Raw genomic sequence first — 22,056 nt, forward strand, 5'->3', positions numbered from 1 at the left:
AATGACAAATTGCTTTTATATTAGATATTAAAATTTTAGACTAGCAACATAGCTCTTGAGTCTACATTCCCAACTGTCATTTCTGTAAAGTCACATTTGACAACTATGTTAGCATGGGTGTATCTTCGCTGTGTTATTATGATTTCATAATTCAATTCACGTAATAAAAGTTATATCATATCTTATCCTTTGAATCACTCCTGAAATAAGGTGGAAATTGTTGGAAATACAATGGGCGATAACAGAAAGAAGAAAAAATTCTACTTTCGTAAACGAAGAAATAAATATTTCCTGGAACCCGGCTTTAGAGGCTTCTTCTGCACATGTAACTTCAGGGAGAAAGACTGTGTAAAGGAGATGTACAATTTATTGAATGAGTATGCAGGTAAATTGTACACTGAAGACTACGGCTCTAAGCCAACATCTGTTGATTCCGACGAGCGATCTGACACTGATACAGACAATGAGACTGATATTGGAGATATGCTTAGACGTGAAGTAGATTCAATGAGAAAAGATTCGCAAAAATCTCTTAAGCATAAGAGATTTCAGGTTGTAGAGACAGGTGTATCAAACTGTATTTTTATCAAAACGAATTTACCAAGCCCTGAGGAATTAACAACAGCTATCATAAAAGATTTAACAACGACGAAAGTGCAGAAAACACGACACGTTTTACGTTTGCTACCCATAATGGCAACTTGCAAAGCAAACTTGCCTGATATAATGGAATCTGCAGGGAAACTCTTTGATAAATACTTTTTGAAGGAACCTTCAACATTTGCAGTTATTTTTAACAAAAGGTTAAATAGTAGTGCCTCTCGAGATCTTATAATAAAAGAGCTCGCTGATTTAATAGTACTGAAGAATGGTGAAAACAAGGCAGATTTGAAAAATCCAGGCCTTTGTATAATAGTGGAAATAATAAAAGGCATTTGCTTATTAAGTATTGTGGATAATTACTATTCATATAAAAAGTATAATTTACATGAAATATGTAAAGAAGAGGTGTGCGATGATTCCGGAGAGACAGAAGCTAAGAAGTTTAAGTCTGACATATCTCAGGAAGAAGAGCAAAGTAAAATTGATAAATAAATGTATTTCTCTTTGTTGTACTTTAGTGTATAGGTTAAGGCAACCTGGGGCCCCAATACCAATTCTTGCACCAAATTCTTCTCTATTTCTTATCTTTTTAAATACATAAATGTTTACTATATAAATATATGTGTAACTGAATCAATTGTTTTCATTTTCCTCCAATAGTCTATAAAATTTTTTAAAATATTACTCAGTTACATGATATTTTCATGAAGTATTTATATAATTTTGAAGGCTACAAAACTAACGAATTCATAACAATATTATATAACACTAATACGTGTCACGTAAGGTATGTGATGTAAGAGTTAGGTATACAAGACTTATATAACGAAAACATTGAACACTACAAAGTAACAACCACCTAAACCTTAAATAGACATAAATAAATGTCCTTAGAGTTACAACGAGATTGTACTAGATGGCGCCAGTAGTTGTATTAAAAAAAATGGCAAACAAATTATAAAAGTCATTTAATATGTTGCAAAGCTAAGAATATTGCCAGGAAACGAATTACGATATTGTATTTTAAAATTACACATCGTAAAATTTAATGATATATTTATCCTGTGCAATAACTTAGAATGAACTTAATAAAAGAGGACGTGAGAAAAATAAAATATGGGCTTTATTTATTTACAAAAGGTAACAGGTGCTAGCAATAAAGTTATTAAAAACTTTTATTAAAACAATAATTCATGCATTGTTTTTCACTCCATACTATATTTTAACTGCAATATTTCATAATAAATATTATTTTCGTATTATTTATTATTCAAATTAAGTGGCATTTGACTTTAAATATTTTTTGTAACTTCGTTTTACGAATAACTTTTGTTTTCCTTAGTATGATTTTTTTTTCCATAGGTAAACAACTAACGTTTTGTTTCAGTGGCCAGCTATGGTTGCAGGTTGTTTATTTTGTTTTTTATGCTATTTATTTCACCTTAAGGAAAGTTTCCAAGTCGTGTCATTTCAGAAAAACCGCCGGCAAAAGCTGGTTTCACGAAGTGGTTCTGCGAGGCAGAATATGTCTCAGAAATCGCGTTGTTGTGGATATAGTGGAAACAAAACAGCTCAGAGATTTAATTTTGGATGTTTTAATACTATGAGTGCTGTTCGTCCTTAATATAGTTAATTATGATTTTATTTGAAGACCCACTCATATAATGGTCATTTAAATATCTCATATAACACGTTGTAACATTGTTTCTGCTAGCACAACCAGGTCTTAATCGAGTCGAAGATGATTTAGTTTAGCTTTTTTAATTTATAATATATTCCCTGAATCTGATCTGAATTGTTTACAATAGCGCTATGAATATTTTTGGGTATAAGGGCTCATCCGCAATTTCTGATTGTGAAGCTTGGACTACTTGTCTCTAACTTAGCCTTACGAATGCGAATCTACTCGATAATTAATTAAATAGTTCACGAAGAAATTCAAAGGTAGAGCGTAAGAATATATATAATCCGTTGAAATAGTATCAAATAAATACATTGCATTTCAAAGGAATACGTCTTCAATAAATTGTTCACAGAATAGCGGTCGGACGTTGAAACAAAGGGAACTAATCAACAAAGGCACCTTTGGTGTTCCGACGGTTGAAGCTGGTCAGTGTCGAAATTGAATGCTCTTACAACGACCTGTCCCATTGTTGCGCTAATATGGATCAAAATGAGAGTGGAATATCTTATTATTTTTATTATGCTTAAGTTATTGTTTACTACAATACTATGTACATGTATATAAACAGGGATTTGTTTTAATCTATTGTATTTTAGTTTGGTATCGACTCAATATAAATAAATTTGATTATAATACTTAGTGTAGGCCACTTGGGTTGCTACTTGGTATTCCTGTGTTTTGGTTTGAAGGGTGAGCCGGTATAATAGCACAATTACGAACAGTGATCCATCAAGGAAAACATTTGCCCATCGTATTTCTAAAATAATATAAATCTCCTTTTCAGGCGTGTTATTTGATTCACCTGCGTTAAATTTGGATTACAAAATCCTATTTCACACATAGTCACCATCATTAAGTACATAAGGAAATGCATATCTTTTAACATAATAGGTATCCTCTCAATGCGCCGCCGTACCTACGTCGCCTGTCATAGTTCTCGCTTCGCGAACTTGCCTTTAGTTTGCCAGGTTGGTTGACGTTTATGGTTACTGCTCCATTTCTCGAGAGTAGTAGTTATCTAAGATATAATTTTCTCATTTAACGGGTTATCTAACGTTGAATAACATTCATTTTATTCAGATGTTTTTTGAAATCATTTTGGTTGTTGTGTGAGTTTTGTGTTCCAGTTTTATTACAATTTTGCCAGTTTTGAGTTACACGAAACTTATTAATATTATTATTTATATGACAACATAATGCGATTTAATAGAGACTACTTAGACATACTGCTAGAACTCTTGCCACTAGTCCATGAATTTTTATGTATATAATTATGTAAAAAAATTTTTGTCATTAACTCTACATGTTAAATAATAATTCTTAGGTTAAAATTTGTATATAACCCTACACGGTAATTCATCAATATTGTTTTAATAAAGCACACTAATTCTTGTACCCAACTAAATAAAATATCGTAATTGCCGGGGTGGCCTAGGTAATTAAAAGTTTTCAAGGGCATCAACGCGATCGTTGGAATTGTGCCAAGATGTTCCATACAAAATTCGTTGTTCTCGGTTACAGCTAAATGTAGCTAATTTTTAAAATGAAATCGTTTGTGATAAAGTTAATATAATAAAAAAATAAAATAATATTACAATAAAAAAATAAAATAATATTACAATAAAAAAATCAACACTCAATTTTATCAATTAGTCGCTTTAAAGCATTTTTAAATAATCATTTTACAAGATTATATTAAATGAAAAGCTACCTGATTATATTAAGTGATTGCACCTATATATAATAATAATCCCTGCATACATTTTGTATTTATATATTATTGAACATATTAGATATGATATTATCCCCAAAGACCAAGTTGAATGTTATAAGTACATTTTTCATTTTAAATCGAATTTCAAGATGAAATTTATTTCTAGACCTGATAATGTTTAATTCATGAATAAGTAGGACTTCCCAGACAAATTTAACGAATGCTGCATCATACATATATTTATTGTTTAGCCGAGATAGTCCAGTGCCTATAACACTTGAATCTTAACTGAAAATTGCGGGTTCAAGCCGGGGCAAGCACCAATGAATTATAATGTGATTAATTTGTTTATAATTCATCTCTTGTTTGCGGTGTAGGAAAACGTAAGTAAGCTTGCAGGTGGCGGATGAAAATTAAATGTGTATATCTGCGAAGTCACATTGAGATGAACCTGGTAGGAAAACCTCACTTTATATCTCAAGGAGAGAGGTGGATCAGCAATGGGAAATTTGTAATTAGTTACGTATTGTTCTACATATACTAATAAAAAATGTGTCAAAAATACTGGCACGAAATACGCGCGTAATACATGTATTGTTTTTAATGCAATTTCAGGTACGTTTATATATTTAAACGGGGAAAGAGAACAACAAATTAAAACAATAACGTGATAGAATAATTATATCGTTGTATAATTATTTACGGATTTGAAAGCGATTTTACAGAAATGGTCCAGTAGTGTGTATTTACACGCGAATCTTAACCGAAGATTGCGAATTCAACTGCATTTTTATGTGCTTAATTTGTGTTTAAAAATCATCTAGTGTTTGGCGATGAAGGATAACGTCGTTAGAAAACGTTTCGGATGAAAATATTCCATGTGCATCCATCAATCCGCAACGTATTGGAATAACCTCCGAAACTTCCCCTCGAAAAGTGAGAACTCTTCCAGCCCAGCACTTGGACATTAACGGCCTCTCACTCGACTTTACTACTAAGCAATGTAATAAAATAATGTTTTTGTGGCAAAGATATATTTTATACAAGTATATTTATAGAGGATTCCATTACGATAAGTGAAAATCGAATACGTGATGAAAACTACAAAGGTTTGATGCAGCGCCCCAAATTTTTTTTCTTCAGATCTTATCGAAACTTAAAACACATTAGACAATTTGTAATGTTTCATATACCCCGTGAACGAGGTCACAAAATTATCTATTTAGTACAAGTAAATGATAATAAATTTATAGGCAAGTCCATGGGGTAATGTTGTCTGTGTTCAGAATATCTAAAGGAACTAATTTAAGTCATGCGGCCGTGGACATCAGCTAATGACATCCCTTGACGGTCGTTAGGACATACTACTCATTTTATTTTTTCCCCTCGAGTCAGCGAGTTTTCTTTTTCACGGTCCGTTTTTACCATTTAAATGAAATATTCGTCAGTCAGCCGAAGAGTGAAAAGAATATTAATGAAGACACGTAATGTGTTGCAATGGACATGTAGTTAAGTGTACTTAGAATGTTTCCCCAAATAAAAGTTACGATTCGGATACCAGTTTTATTATTGAAGATTTCAATACAATTATGACTACCTTATATTTATTAGACCTTTTCATGTCCTAAATACACAGTCATTCACTTAAATACAGCTATTAAAATATTCAATAGAGTATGCGGGTGATTTTTTTAATAGTAAAATTGTCTATGGATTATTGTACGTGTATTCAATTATTAATATTCATAGGTAATATTAAATATATCTTACCTACCTGACAGGTAACTGATTCCAAGCGAAGGAAGCCACATTCAATAGTTTCTTGAACTAAACATTTACACCAAGATACTCGATATGTTATTCGAAGGTTTCAAGGTCCAAGGGGCAAGCGAAGGTAACTAAGGAAACTAATACATCATTAATTATGATATTATGATCTAAATATTTAGATATTTACGAACTAAAATGAAAAAAGATAAATTAGCGATATTGCTGGTGTTAAGTAAGTATCATATGAAGTAGAACATAATATGACTAGAACACATTTAATTGATAAAAATGTGTAAAAAGAATTAAAAATGGTTAAGAAAAGTTATCTCTAAAGAAGATTAACAACTAACATGGTTATAAAAATTATATTAAAATAAAAAATAGATTTTTTTAGTATCATTACTAGGGTTGTTCTAAGTATCCTCATCCATTGAATTATATTCTGTTGAAGTTCGTTTTTTTCTTCGGATGTTCTGAAGTGAAAATGCTAATAAATATAAATAAATATAAATAAATATAATGATATTTTTACTATGCTAATATATGCTAATAATATAAATATATGCTAATAAATATAAATAAATTATTAATATAAATTTTGAAAATGATATTTTTACTATTAATAATAAAATGTATACATACATTACACATGAGGATTTCGACTAGTTTGCTTAGAGACAGTCGTTAGAAGGTTCCATTTGCGTCCCCAGTGTGTGCGCTCACTTAAGCCTGCACCGGTCTCAGAACGCCGGAATAACAAGCACAAAACGGACACCGGCAAATCCAACCCGAGTGCGGGATTTGTAACAAAGTGCGGCTTATTCAGCTCACTTCTACATAATATGACCGAAACACTCGGAGCGCAGATGCTTGCTGCAAATACTCAATGTTGTTTCAATTCTTGGACGTCTTTCGTCCGGATTCTGTGAGCAAATAAGGAAAGTTATAATAAAAGTGCGGCTATCCAATACTTTTTATTTTGTTTTAATATTGTACATAATAAGTTTTCTAAAGAAGAAAACTTGTAAATTTTTTTTTGAGTAATATGCAATATGCAGCTATATCGTGGCACGTATGAATTTTCATTTATATTACTATGTAGGTATTTACTAACATAAATATAATGCTGAAGATCTTTTTTACTTCTTTGTAAAATTTATTGCATAATGCACTTTCAATAATCAGGGCCCTAGTCCAATTTGAATTTGAATTTTTATTTTTTGTCTTTCGCACCAGACGAGCAATCGGGTCACGTGATGTTGAGTGGTCACCGTCACTCTTGAGCGTCATCAATGACAGGGACACATCCAAGCCAATGAGTTTCGGAAAATACTCTTCTCAAGTTTCTCTTAACAAAGGGCATTTTGCTATGGCATAGCACTAAAGAAACACGGAGGTGACGTGATTAACCCATAATTTTAAAGAAAGAGGTATACATGACCCCTAGAAGCACACGGTACTACATAAAATAGGTTCCAGTTAAAATGGGTGAAGTTATTCACGAGGTGTACTGCGAAAGAAGAATGGTGCTTTGGAAATCAAATTCAATAGTTTCTTAAAGTACACCTCGTTAGAGAGCCGGCAGAACACCCAGGCTGTAGGTCAGATGGGGATTAACGACCACTCGGACCGCTCGTCTTTGTATAGAGTTAAGGGAAAGCAGTTGGTATTTTGGGACTATAGCCCAAATATACGAGCAATACTTTATTCGCATCCTTGTGCTTCAGCAGAAGCCGTTATGAATTATTTAGGAAATAAATCCTTTATTGCGTTAGGTAGCCTATTTATTGATAAAATGATATATTGTTTATTATATGTCCCACGGGGACGGGGCAGTAACGATGTTACTGTAACATTAAATACATTTGAATCCGCGTGAAACAGCTAGACTCGAAACAATACTTAAGTTGCTTGTCACATTTGTAAATGATTAAGGTTGAATTTAAAAGTAACGATATTTTTCTGTTCATTTTTTTTTAAGTATGTTACTATATACAAGTATTGTTTGGATATATCAACTGTAATCCTATTAAACTCTAAGTATGAAACTTAAATTATTATTTTGAAAGACTTATATTTTATCGAATGGAATTCCTTCAAACTTTTATTGTATAATTTTCTTAGAATGTTTCAAAGAGTATTTTATTTGTAGCTTATGTTGATCGGAAACATTTTTAAATAGAGTAGGTAAGGTTAATGAAACAAAGTGTATATTTGATTCTTTACAATATTTTTAGCATAATTATTGGTTTTTAAATAAACATTTAATTTTAAGACAATAAATTGTTTTTCTTCAATGCTTATATCAAAATATTCTTATATTTAAATAACAAGAAAAACAAAGTAGAAAAATTAAATTTAGTAATATATAGAGAGGCTTTCTCATTGAAGTGAAGCGAAGGAAATCTATTCATATAATGCAGTATAGCAATAGTAAAAAAATAACGATACAAGAACACATATATCAATAAATTAATTAAATTATGATTTACGAAAACTTAATAGTACGAGCCGAGATGGCCCAGTGGTTAGAACGCGTGCATCTTAACCGATGATTTTGGGTTCAAACCCAGGCAGGCACCACTGAATTTTCATGTGCTGAATTTGTGTTTATAATTCATCTCGTACTCGGCGGTGAAGGAAAACATCGTGAGGAAACCTGCATGTGTCTAATTTCAACGAAATTCTGCCACATGTGTATTCCGCCAACCCGCATTGGAGCAGCGTGGTGGAATATGCTCCAAAGCTTCTCCTCAAAGGGAGAGGAGGCCTTTAGCCCAGCAGTGGGAAAATTTACAGACTGCTAATGCTAATGCTAATAGTTTTCACAATAAGCCTTGATACAAGATTCTTAACTTGAAAATACATTAAATGTTCAACGAGTTGAAATATTAAGTCATAATTCACAATTTTATATAAAATCAATAAACACTTTCAAATATTATTCTTGTTTGATTGGAGCGAACAGGGCAACAATAGAAAACAAATCGAAAGCATTAAATATATTTTTGTAACGTGAGTGAGAAATAAACGTGTTTTAAGAGTAGGTATTTTCTTCCGTTGATACAATTTTTGATATTGGATTATTGAATTCAATTTTCCATAATTTAACTTTTAGCTATAAAATACTCGGTACTTGCGCTTTAATTTAAATATAATATTACGCTTTTAACTATCTTTGTCATAAAATAAAAATTAAATCATTTGTAATCTTGACCCGATCTAAACCTGTCCATAATTGTAGATCGTTAAAAAATAAAGTTTTTTAATCGACAACATATATCTGAAAAAATCCATAAAATTTCGATATTTAATCCATAATGATGAATCCAAACTCAAACTCTAAAACTAACGTATTAAAATGAACGTATTATTTAGCATTAATCACACCTTATACAGATATAGCTATATATTTGAAACGCTGTCGTATTATACATACAGTTTACAATTATTTTCAATCCGGAGTCTGGAAATGGTGATCTTGGTGCCTACAATGCAAATTAGCTGCCTGATAAAACACGAACAACGAAATTTTCAGAATATATGTGTTATTCATGAAGGCATATTTATTACCATAATAAGTTCATTAAGCCTTCATAATTTTATGATTTAGTCACAATTTTTCATAAATATTTAATTTAATTATATTTTTGCATTTTGTGCAAAAAAGTATGTATTGCGAATTAATATTAATACATGATACATCACTTTAAAGTTCATGAGAATTAATTATTGCTTTGATATTTTCTATTGTTTATTTAAAACTTAAGCGAGTGTTTTATATATTTTTTATAATAATAAAGCAGATAAATAATAAATAAATAAATATTGGACAACATCACATACATTACTATGATCCCATTGTAAGTAGCTAAAGCACTTGTGTTATGGAAAATCAGAAGTAACGACTTTACCACAAACACCCAGACCCACGTTTTTCTACATCGACTCGGCCGGGAATTGAACCCGGGACCTCAGAGTGGCGTACTCATGAAAACCGGTGTACACACTACTCGACCACGGAGGTCGTCATGAGTCGAAGAGTTGATTTTATCAAGATTATTTTCTCATTCTATAGTGTATAAAAGTTATATCGTAACTTAAATTCCGCTATTAGTAGTGTTACTCATTATATTTTTTTAGTTGAAATTCGAACATGCTTACGTGTTTTATTATCGAATATATTTCTAATGGAACACGAATTCGAGAAAAGAAATCGTAAATGTGAGCAGTTTAAACAAATATTGCCTTATAATACCATTTAGATACATAATGTCGTGCTAATCGTTTTGATGGATTTAATATTGAACCGAATCTTAGCATAATAGTCTGAGTTAAAAAAGATTCATTCATTTCAATTTTCTTATTCAATATAGACGCATACAATAACACTTTGGACTTTGTTTATTACAAGGTTAAATATCTTCATAATCGACAGTGTCTGAGGATATATCATCAACGGACATAATGTATAAAAACTTAATTAGAATTTAAATTTAGCGGTACTAAAATTTCAATAACGTACGCTTCATATTGCCGGTTGTAAACAGACACTAGCTTGTCACTTGATATTAAAACCTTACCGTTGAAATCTAGACAATTAAGCTGTGAAGATAGTGATTTTAATTGTAATTAAATTTCAAAGCTTCTAACAGACTACATAACTGAACCTAGAATTTCACCTCGACGAATCAATTCCATCAAGAATGTTTGGGTATGCTCAGAAATACATCGGTTCTCTAAAGGTCTATATAATTAATTCATTATTTGTATATATGTGCCAATAAATATAAATTCTCAAGCACAACTTTATACAATTTATGAAGCAATAAATTAATGTAAGTATTTGATAAAATATAATTTTTCGACACCGATTATTATGTTCAATTTTTTAAGTTTAAAGGCTTCTCTCTTTTTGCTTTGTCATGAATATAAATCGGTTAAATAAAAAAGTCTCCATCAGCAATTCTTAATTATATAATAATTAGGTATTTATATTTATAACCTTTAAACTCTTTGTATTTCGATTGGTAAAAATTTTGTACTTGTTAAAAATGATAATAGCGTTACTGTTATTATAAAATAATTTTTGACTGCAAACCAATATTAAAAAATATGCCAATATTATATTCGAGTTTCACGACGCGTTAAATCGAACCATTCGCGATTGTGATTCGTACTAAAGTACATTGTATGCCGATAAAGCGAAGCATTTTATGAAATTGTCGTTCGTTAATAGTAGCTCTGTGCAATTCGACCATCACAATTTATCACGTATGAAGTTAGCAATTTTCAATAAAGTAATATAATATGGAACCTCATCGTGACAGCCGCCGTCAATTATTGCCAGACAGATTATAATATCTCGTTGACCGTATAATACATACATCAAAACAGATTATGTAAAATATAACTGTTCTTTAATATAATTCGTCAAAAATCTGTACCATTGAAATCTATTTCAATTGTTCAGCACGTGAAAAGTATAAAGTGATAGGTAATCCCATCAAAAACATAAATGTAAAAATGAGAGCCAAGTTAAATATTATGTATATACCTTGGTTGTTGACTTCAACAACAAAAGAAGTGAGATCTAAATTTGTGCCAAGTTAAATAGTCCTTTCTGAAATTTATTTATAACTACATAAAATATCATTTCTTCTTATAACTTGGGATAATATATTGTCGCCTAAGGTCTGACTGACCTCGTACGTCATTTTTTTAATTACTTTTGACAAGGATTATTACATTAATTGTAACACGAAACAAGTTTGCCTTAATGCCTCTTTTGTAAGTATATAAAATATTTCTTCAATATGCTTAGAAACAATCAAAAAGTGAAAAATTAAATATTAGTTTTCATAATTAAAAATAGATCCCAAATTTCTTTGTTATAATTAATGTATAAGTAGATGTATCTAGTAGGCTACGTAGCTACGTACCTACTTAATAAATCTTAAGCGTATTAAATTTAAGCTATTAGTTATTTTGTTGCTAAGAGGCAATTAGACGTTAGTTATAATATGTACGTAACACCTCAACGTAGATACAAGAGCCGTTTCTAGAAGCTGGCGGAAGTGTACGTAGTTGCCAATACGTCGGAGCTAACCGCAGAGGGAAGATACCGCAACATTAAGTTTATTGTTGTGTGAAGGGAACGCGTTTGTGGCATACTTTTCGGTGCAATAAATTAGTGTGAAACAGTAACGACGTAAGCTTGTAATTAATGTATTTTATTTACTATTAACTTGTTACAGGTAATGTCAATTTGATTGTTTTTGATGTCATCTGTGAATAAATATAGAATTGAATTATAATAATCGAAGAACGGCTGTATCCAATTGTGGTGAATAATTGGAATTGCAATTTCGATATGGTTATAAAGTATATGATTTTATTCTCTCAATTTATCGTATGTTATTTTCCAGAATGAACACTATTTTAAACCTTGGCTCATGATAATTATTATTATGCATTTTATAGAGTTTTATTAAAATTTAATTCCATCAAAAAAGACTACACTCCCGTGATACACTCCCAACTAACAAACAACCTCCAACTGCAAAGCACGTAGTCGTGTGCCTGAACTCTTTTCGATTCTGTCGGATTTGCTGTCCCATCGGATTTAGAGAGTGTACTTGTGTTAGCGCACATACACGTGAACTATAATATGTCCAGGCACATGGCTAGTCTCGCTTGGGACTGGTCGCCATGGCTGTAATTGGCCAGAAGATTATCGTCATTAAGTGCAACATTTTTAGTATTATATATATAAAAAGCCGAGATGGACCAGTGGTTAGAACGCGTGCATCTTAACCGATGATTTCGGGTTCAAACCCAGGCAAACACCACTGAATTTTCATGAGCTTAATTTAGTTTTATAATTCATTTCGTGCTCGGCGGTGAAGGAAAACATCGAGTGGAAACCTGAATGTGTTTAATTTCAACGAAATTCTGCCAAATGTGTATTCCACCAACCCGCATTCGAGCAGCGTGGTGGAATATGTTTCAAACCTTCTCCTCAAAGGGAGAGGAGGCCTTAGCCCAGCAGTGGGAAATTTACAGGCCGTTTATGTTATGTTATGTTGTGTTATATTAAAAAAAAAAAACAAGTTGGTACAGTTTATCAATTAAATAGAGAAAAATAAACACACTTAAGTACAAGGCTGTAATTGTTCATTGAACAAATACAACAATAATTTAAAAACTTTGGAAATCTTCATCATCCAAAGAAGTGTTTCTTTATCATGAAAGTTGTAGTCGTTAATAGTTTAACTTCCAGGGACCGTATTCACATTAAATGTTTCTTTGGCTTTTATATATGTATAAATTGATTCTTTTTGATTTAAAATATCTATCATTTATTTTTCCCAGGTAACTTAATTAATATTCTTCGTACGTATAATTGCGTTGAAAAAATTAATTCACGCGTAGCGATGAAAGAATTTGAAACCTTTGTATTGTAGTATATGAACATTCCTGGTAATTTTGAGCGGACACAATGAGTATGGTTTCCTGGAAAATGTTTTTAAAAACACTTATCTAATATTGAAATATAATATTAATCTAGGAATATTTTATAATGTTTTCTTTGTTAAAGCTTTTGGGTTTTTTTGGAACTAAATTAATTATTTAGCAATACATTTAGTTAAATAATCCTGTAAATTGTTTTTATTCTTATTATTAAATACTTTGATATACCAAAGTATATCAAAGTATTTAATAATACTTTGATATATCAAAGTATTATTAAATACTTTGATATACTCAAAAACAATCGATTTTAAAATACAATATTTTGTAACTAAGTGTTAGACGGTTGTTGTAATATATATCATTAATTTACCGTTGGAAGTCCACAGTGCAAAACCCTCTGGTTGTTCAAAGTTTGAGCCATCAATCAGTAATTCTATCGCAAAATATTAATTCTTTAAATTATTGTGTTGGTTTAAGGGGTGAGTGAGCGTTAATACAAGCATAAATAACTTAACATTCAGGACTGCATGGTTGCAATTGCATTGACTGTTTAAGGAATTATTCCAATTCTCATAAATGCTGACAACATTGGTATCCCAAGTATCTGTACATCTTATTTTAACTCAAAAAAAAAATATTTTGTAACGATAATACGAAGAAGAAGAACAAGTACTTAATAAAATCTTCAGCACATTTTAATATAATAATATTTTTAAGATGTATATTTTCTTTAATGTTCGATAAACTTAGTAGTGATCGAATTTGAATGATGATATAAATAACCAAACTTCATTAGGACTACTATCCAGTAAATAAAGCGCATGTAAAACTATAAAGTCAACCAAATTAATCCGAAAAAAATGCACATTCAAACTCTAGAAATAAGCAAGACATTAAAACACAACAAAATAATACATTGAATTTTAAGATAACTAACATTACACGTTAACTAATACATTGTTTTCTAGTTTCGTCGCAAACAAAAATTAATTTAATTGTTTATTATTATTGTTTTATCAATGAAGATATTGGTTATTATTTAATAATATCTAGTGGCTAAACTTTTTAACCTGTTACTCGTGACGGATAATTAATCTACTAGTGCCTTTATTAATAATCAGTAGGTAAATATATATATATATATATTAGGGTAAAAATATTTTTTATATTGTAATATCTTTCATTATAGTACACATTATGTGGAGGGTAAGGTTAGCTAGAGGGGTTCAAAGAAGAGCGCTGAAGTCGTGTTTGAACGCCGTCACAGATGTCGATAAAGCAGGCCCGTGCCCAGAAAGTGGCTCTTATACCGTTCTTTGACAACCGTTTTCTGAGCCTACTGCTGACATATTTTTTTGGAGTAGGAAGTCGCTTTTCTTTTCAGAGCATACTACGTAAGTTTTTAGGTTCTTTTAAAATTAGCATTCGAGATCCTGACAACGTTTTACAGGAATTAAAAAGCAACTATATTGTGCTCGTAATTACCTTATTTACATACGTTCTTTTATATTAAACGAACTACATGATTATGTATAATTAAATTCTCTCGAATAGTAACATCTTTATAGACTTGTGCTTCTTACTTTGTACTTTTTTTATAACTTGGATTTACGTTATTTTGGGGGCGTGGTCAATTATACTAACATAAGACGGTTATAATACGATCACGATTCTATTTCGATCCGACTTGGACCATTACTCACAAAAATAAAATTCAGCTTAAATGCAACTGAGGGCCATTTCTACTTATCTGTATAAGTCATGATACGATCCCGATCCGACTTCGACGGAACCGCGACTGGATCGTTGTGTTAATAGAAATGGAAAACGGATGAACGGCAACGATAACGTAGCGATCCGATTATGATGAAGTGACAAATTTGTTATTAAAATTGGTCCGTCTGGTTAAGTTCCACCCACTCATCAGATTTTCTGCCACCAAGCAGCAATACTTGGAATTGTTGTGTTCCGGCTTGAAGGGTGAGTGAGCAATTGTAATTACAGGCACAAGGAACATAACATCTTAATTCCCAAAGGTCGGCGGCGCATTGGAGAAGTAAAGGATTTTTAATATTTCTAACAGCGTCAATGTCTATGGGCAGTGGTAATTATTTTAAATCAAATTAGCCATTTGCCGGTTCGCCTACCTGATAAATAATAATTATACCGTATGTGATTGCTTTTATACCCGTTTTATACAAACACATTAAGAAAAAAAAATCACGACTGTAATTTCAATTGGGAATTACTATTCCTCAAACAATGTACCTTTTCATTCCCACGGGGAGATCTTCAATTAGATAGTTTATATATAGAAACTGTACGTCAAGGAATGTAGGAATAAATGCTTCTGGAAATTGTTCATCTGCTGCTGTAATTGATTATAGTTCACCAAACCTCACGGGAAACAATGTACATTGTGCTGTTGTTACAAAATTATATAACTTATCATTTTATTTTGTTGTTTTAGAAATAGAGATTTTAAACAAAACAATTTATTATTTTGTGTAATTCCAATAACTGTGTTAAATATTGTGCTGGAGTAAATTAAAATCATCCATCAATCCATTCTTCCTTTATTAGTCCATTCTTGGACATTGATCATTAGTTTCGTCAACTTGTCTCTCCCTAATGCTAGAAATTTGAAAAATGATCGCTCTTATATTTTGCAGATACAATTTATTTCATCGTCCAGTACGGTTTTTTCCTCTACATTGATTATCATAATCAAATAGAGAAGTTCGTAACTTTATTTTTCGAGAATGTGTTAGTTAGCAATATTTTTTTTGCTGTTTAATAATTTGCACAGCGTAGTTAAGAAGGTAATATAATTAGAACCCTTTCGTTACCTTTTGTCTTACATGTTTATCACATATCAACGAGCACAAGATGTAACCCTAGACTTTCAAAATAGAATATTTCAAATATCTGGGAACAAATTATTTGATGGAGGGCTTTGTGTAAGCTTCGTTTGGGAGGTATCACTCCTTCGTAATTTATTCTACCGCCAAACAGCAATACTTAACATTATTGTGTTTCGGTTTGAAGCGGGAGTGAGCCAGTGTAACCAAAGTAACGAAACAATAACTTATTTCCCAAGATAGGTGATGAGGCTTATTGACGATGTATGGAATAATTTGAATATCTTACGGCGATTATGTTTATGGGCGGTGGTGAACACCACGCGGCGCATTGCAAGTCAGTTTTATTAAAAAAAAAACAATGTAAATGAAAACAAATTGGAAAACACAACATTTGAAGGATATGAATATGTTACACTTTTTAGAAGTAATAATGCCTAAATAATTTTGGCAGCATTGTGTTAATAGAGCCTTTTATTGTGTGGCCTAAACTTCTCCCTTTGATTCGTACTAGTAAACAATATCTATTAGAAATAAAAGAAAATATTATTAGTTAATTCACTATAACCTTAATTTAATTTTAATTTATAATTATTTAACATTTTCACTAATTACGTACTCTTATATTACATTACGATACCTTCAGACAGCTGTAAGATTTATCAGAATATGCATGTCGACTATGAACTCGTTACCTAATATACATATTAGTCAAGAACTATTTGTAATGTATAATATAGCAGAACTATTAGCAAATTGCATGGAATGTGGAACAACTTAATCTAAGGTTTGTTTATCTACACCCTACCTTCATTTAGAATATATAGTACTTATTCGATCTTTCAGAGTTAATGATTAATTGTCCAAACAAACATAATTTTACGCATTTTGAGGTTAATGAGATGCTGCACACTGCACGGGTAAGAAGTACGTTTTTGTTGTCAGACGCAATAAAAAAATAAAGCAAGAAAATATAAAAGGTAAACTAGTCGTATTTTGTCTATGTTAAAAGGTAATGATAGCTTATGTCCGCGGCGTAATCGACTTATACTTATTAATTGAATACGAAATCCTTATTTTGCCTCACCATTGAGTACTTTTTATGATGAAATTTATAAATTTTAAATTATAAGTAGTTCAGGAAAACTTTTCTAGTATTTTTGGGTGAAGCTTGAAGTTTAGTTTTAAAATCGTATAGATTATAAATATAACTCAATAAATGTATACGATTATTGACGATTATTTAATTTTTTATCAAATTTTTATTATCCCCCACTGCTGACAGGAGGGCTGGTTCATTTTTTGCCCAGAAGATCGGAATTGCGATTCAACGGGGAAATGCTGCTAGAATTCTTGCCACCATTCCACGCGGTCAAGATTTATACAGTAACTATTTTTAATTTATATTTGTATATATTTAAGGACTTAATGTTAATAATTCGTATGTGAATAAAATTACTAGTAACTTGAAATAAAATATATATTCGTATAAGTATAAATTTACAACAACAACGCGACAGGAAAATTAAATTATGATTAAATTACTTATATACTTACTTTTGTTTAGAAATTTCATAATTTAAAGTAGTGGTTGAAAATTATCCCATTATATATATAGACTTATAATTCCTTAGCTTTACGTAAAAGGTTTTTCGTGTAAGTACGTTTGTACAAAGTTATTACGGCAGGAAAAATGGGAGACGTCTTACTGTATCTCTTCGATTTATTGCACTAAAGCATATATATATATATATATATATTTGAACAGATCACGTTCCTATTCAACTTGAGTTTGTGTTTAGTTTCGCGGTAGTCTTTATAAGTGATAAGTGACACTTGAAATATTTTAATTATATAAGTATAACAAATAGTATAACAAATAGTTTGGACATTTTGACTAATTTTGAAGTGAAAATTAAATTGATAATATTTAAGTAAATGACGATGGACACCTCATAGCATGTGTTTTAGTGCACAAGTTTATATATTCAAACACCTTAACTTTCATAAGCCAATGGGTCTTAACGTTTGACAAGACTAAAAAAATATCAGGCACATTAAGTATACTTACCGAGGCTTGTATATACTACCAACTTAGAAACTCTGCACTGCTACTGAGAATGTCTTAACAGACAAACCCCGAAATGTTATCCCAACTCGGAGATTAAAATCAGGAACTCAGAATCGGCAGCCTAATTAGCTTGTCAGTAGATCAATAAGGAAATTTTATAAAAATACGCTTCGTCGTATTTCAATTTGTATTAATGTTTAAAATTGACATTTTGATACATAAAAGTTTTCGTGGAAATTTCTATTTTTAAGCGTAACTTAATTGGTAAACTAAGTATATCAACAAAATTAGGCTAATAAATATTTATAAAAATTGTCATTTTTCTTCCTTGTAGAAAAGTTTCTTTTTAGGAACTATCTATATGTTAAAGGCTACTTACTGGCAACACTGGTTTTGATTAACTTCCAGAATATTTAAAAAAAAGGAAGTATTTGCTGATATAACTTTAAATAGTTGTTAATTTTACCTATATTATTTAATAACATTAGTATCTTTCAACAAATTGTTTTTACAATAATCAATATTTAAGAAAATTAATTAGTAAAATTTACAGGAAACTTTTATGTCATTATAGTGTCGTATTGTTTTTTCATATTACCTATTATAAAATATTAGATATGAATAAATAAGGCTGAAGTATGTCATATTTTGGTCTACTTTCAATATATAGTAAGTGAAGTAGTAATAATACCTTTATATTATTTAAAACCAGCTAATGTATAAAATATTTTTTTTATAAAATAATTATAAAAACTATGTAAGTTTTATTGAATTGTTTATTCACAAAATAAAACGATAATTAAATAAAAATGTCACGTGAGAGGTAATGTCGTCCTCACGTAAATTAGAAGTCTATATTCAGGATATTATTATAAAGATTTTTTTTATAAAAAATCAAGACTAAAAGCGCTCCTCGTTTAACTTTCAAGCACCACCAACTTCAGTTCTGAGTTATTCTGCAGCGGATAGCGTACAAATCTCAGCTACTTTTTAATTGGCAGGCTGTTGGCGGGCCTCAGACTGTAAAAGTCAAGTATCCGCTTGTCTTAATTAAATTTCCTCTCTGGCTTACCGTAACTCTATCATTTCCTGTCCGTTGTTTTTTGTTTTGATAAAAATCATTTCAACTTCATCTTAATTCACTTAACAATAATTCATCCCAACAAATATCGTTTTCTAATGTTTTTGTAGGATATCTTTATTTCTATAATTTCTATTATTTTCTACTAAATTGAAAAATTGGGTATTTGTGAAGTGAATTATTTTCTTTTATACGGTTTTATGTAGTGTGACACTCAATCTAGGTATAAGATTTTTTTTTTTTCTTTTTATGATGTACCGTTATCCGCCTACCTAGGCGGACGTCATCGCCCATATAAATGGCGCTGTAAGAAATATTAACCATTCCTTACATCACCAAAGCGCCACCAACCTTGGAAACTAAGATTTTATGTCCCTTGTGCCTGTAGTTACACTGGCTTACTGGGTTTACTTGGCTGGAACCGGAACACAACAATACTGAGTACTGCTGCTTGGCGGTAGAAAATCTGATGAGTGGGTGGTACCTACCCAGACGGGCTTGCACAAAGCTCTACAAGTTTGTAGGTTATGTCTTAAGTAATACTATTTGTGTGAAAATGATCATCATTAAATTTTGCATACACGTTGTGAGGGATATATAGAAAAGGCCATAGGGTACCTAACGCCTGACCTAACATACGAGCGAAACCGCGAGCGGAAACTGGTGTTTCATAAAGTTAAGTTATAGCTGTTGGAAATTTATAATATATAACTGACAATAATATAAAATGTAAGTTAGTCTCACCTGCCTCTAAAGCCAATCCTTCAACAGATATCATAAATGACAACATAATTACCGAAAATGTGTATGTACTTTTGAGTAATCATGTTATAGGATGAAACAGGTAACTTCATGTATAGTCCATGAGGTTACCATATCGTTTGCTATGTAGTTTTTACCGAGAAGAATCGACAAGAATATTTAGTAATAAATTTAAAAAAAAGTACAGTTTTACTCAAGTTAAATATATAGACAACTAGTGACGACCTCCGTGGTCGAGTAGTATATACACCGGTTTTCATGGATACGCCACTCCGAGGTCCCGGGTTCGATCCGGGTTCGATCGATCGAGAGTAATGTATGTGATGTTGTCCAATATTTATTTATTTATTAAATAACGGAACAGTGTAAATAACCGTTAAAACTAATAACAATAATAGAAATAATTAAACATATATGTATGGCCTGTTTCAAAAGTAACGAATTCGAACATCTCAAACATTTTCTTTTGTATACGAATCTACGTTCTATCGACTACAACTTTAATTTCCCAGGATAAAGTAATTCTATAAATAAAAATATATCTTTCAAAGCATATTTACTGGCTTTATACAAAAAGATATGTATACATAATGGAATACATTATAACAATAAATAGCATTATATATCTATAATAATAAATACGATCTTTTATATTTCTTTAATAACTTTATTGAAGACAATCAAGTGACGTGACGTTGGTTTTATTATATAAAATTTGTTTCCTTGTGTTATATTTTGTAGATTTATTAAGTTAATTATATTTAGAGGTTAATTGTAAAATGCCAAACATCAAAACTAATAAGTCAAGAGTCGTGTACCTAACAAATTGTAGGCGAAGGAAGTCATCACCAAGTTGTGACATTAATAAATACTGGTTTTATTTATTGCTTTTTTAAGATTAATGGCGCCCTAGTTATATAACAGCAATGCAAAATATTTTGAGGCTTTACAAATTTTTTTTTGTATACAAAAGATTCAAAAGCCATCCTTGGGAATTAAGATGTGATATCCATTGTGCCGTCAGTCACACTGCCTCACAACAACACTAAGCATTGCTACTTGGTAGAAGATCTGATGTTTGGGTAGTACCTGCCTAAACTTGCTTGCACAAAGCCCTACCCATATTTTATTTTGTGTCTTTTAATTTCATAAAGTCATAAACACACTTTTCCGTAGATACAGCTAAGCTCAACGGTCCAATTTAAACCATTATGATCTATCTCTCATTTTACTCTGTATATTTCAATGACAAAATTAATTTTGGATCACAATATCTTCGCCTTATTCAAGAGACTATCAAAGAAAAAAGTTTCAAAGCCATTAGCAACAGATATATTTGAATAATAACCATTTTAATAAATTATACCTCCAGTAAGCACGCCTTTTAGTATCAACCATTGAACCCCGGAAAATCTTAGTAAAAAGTAAATAAATGTAGCACAATAAAGCTTAGAAGCGGGGACCTCACATCAATATCCGCTTTGCTCAATGTTTATTATGATAAAGAGTTTTTGTCAAGCTTCGATATTATTTTACAAGTCAACGAAAGCGTATGCTTTAAGTCTTTTTCGTCTGTATGTATATTTAAACAAGCGTACCGATCCAAAGCGTGTTCTGCGCGACGTTCTGGAACACTAACGTGTATGTAATCGTAATGCAATTCAAATATGGATACTTTACGCATATCCACACTTTAACAGCTGAGATCATCTTTGTAATGAAAACTTTTTTTTATATAGGGCCCAACTTTTTAGCGTACGGGCCGGAATTAATCCTCCGCTTAGTCTTAAACTTCAACTTAGCTAACGCATCATTCTAACATAGTACAGAGAGTTCTTCTCGTGAATACAAATCAGCTTTTTGCACCTTCTTACTAGATGAACTTACAAAACTGAAACATTTTTACAACCATAAGTAGAATATTACGTTCACTCATTCCGACACTCGTGCACATTATGTTATGATTTTATATATTTTTTTGGTTTTCATAGTACTAAAATTATTTATCAAATTTATTTGCAATAATAATTTTCC

At 31.0% G+C, this 22,056-nt stretch overlaps 1 protein-coding gene across 1 annotated transcript; it reads left to right on the forward strand.

The window, feature by feature from the left end:
• The first annotated feature begins 18 nt into the window (after positions 1-18).
• Positions 19-1,236, forward strand: LOC125064080 (THUMP domain-containing protein 1 homolog). Its single transcript, XM_047670865.1, has one exon. It carries the CDS (start codon positions 232-234, stop codon positions 1,093-1,095), a length of 864 nt encoding a protein of 287 aa, XP_047526821.1. The 5' UTR covers positions 19-231; the 3' UTR covers positions 1,096-1,236.
• Positions 1,237-22,056: the final 20,820 nt, after the last annotated feature.

Source organism: Vanessa atalanta, chromosome 5, assembly GCF_905147765.1.
Source record: "Vanessa atalanta chromosome 5, ilVanAtal1.2, whole genome shotgun sequence".
Classification (NCBI taxonomy): Eukaryota; Metazoa; Arthropoda; class Insecta; order Lepidoptera; family Nymphalidae; genus Vanessa; species Vanessa atalanta.

Excerpts from the sequence above, each read along its gene's own strand:
- LOC125064080 (XM_047670865.1), top strand. The coding sequence starts at position 232 with ATGGGCGATAACAGAAAGAAGAAAAAATTCTACTTTCGTAAACGAAGA.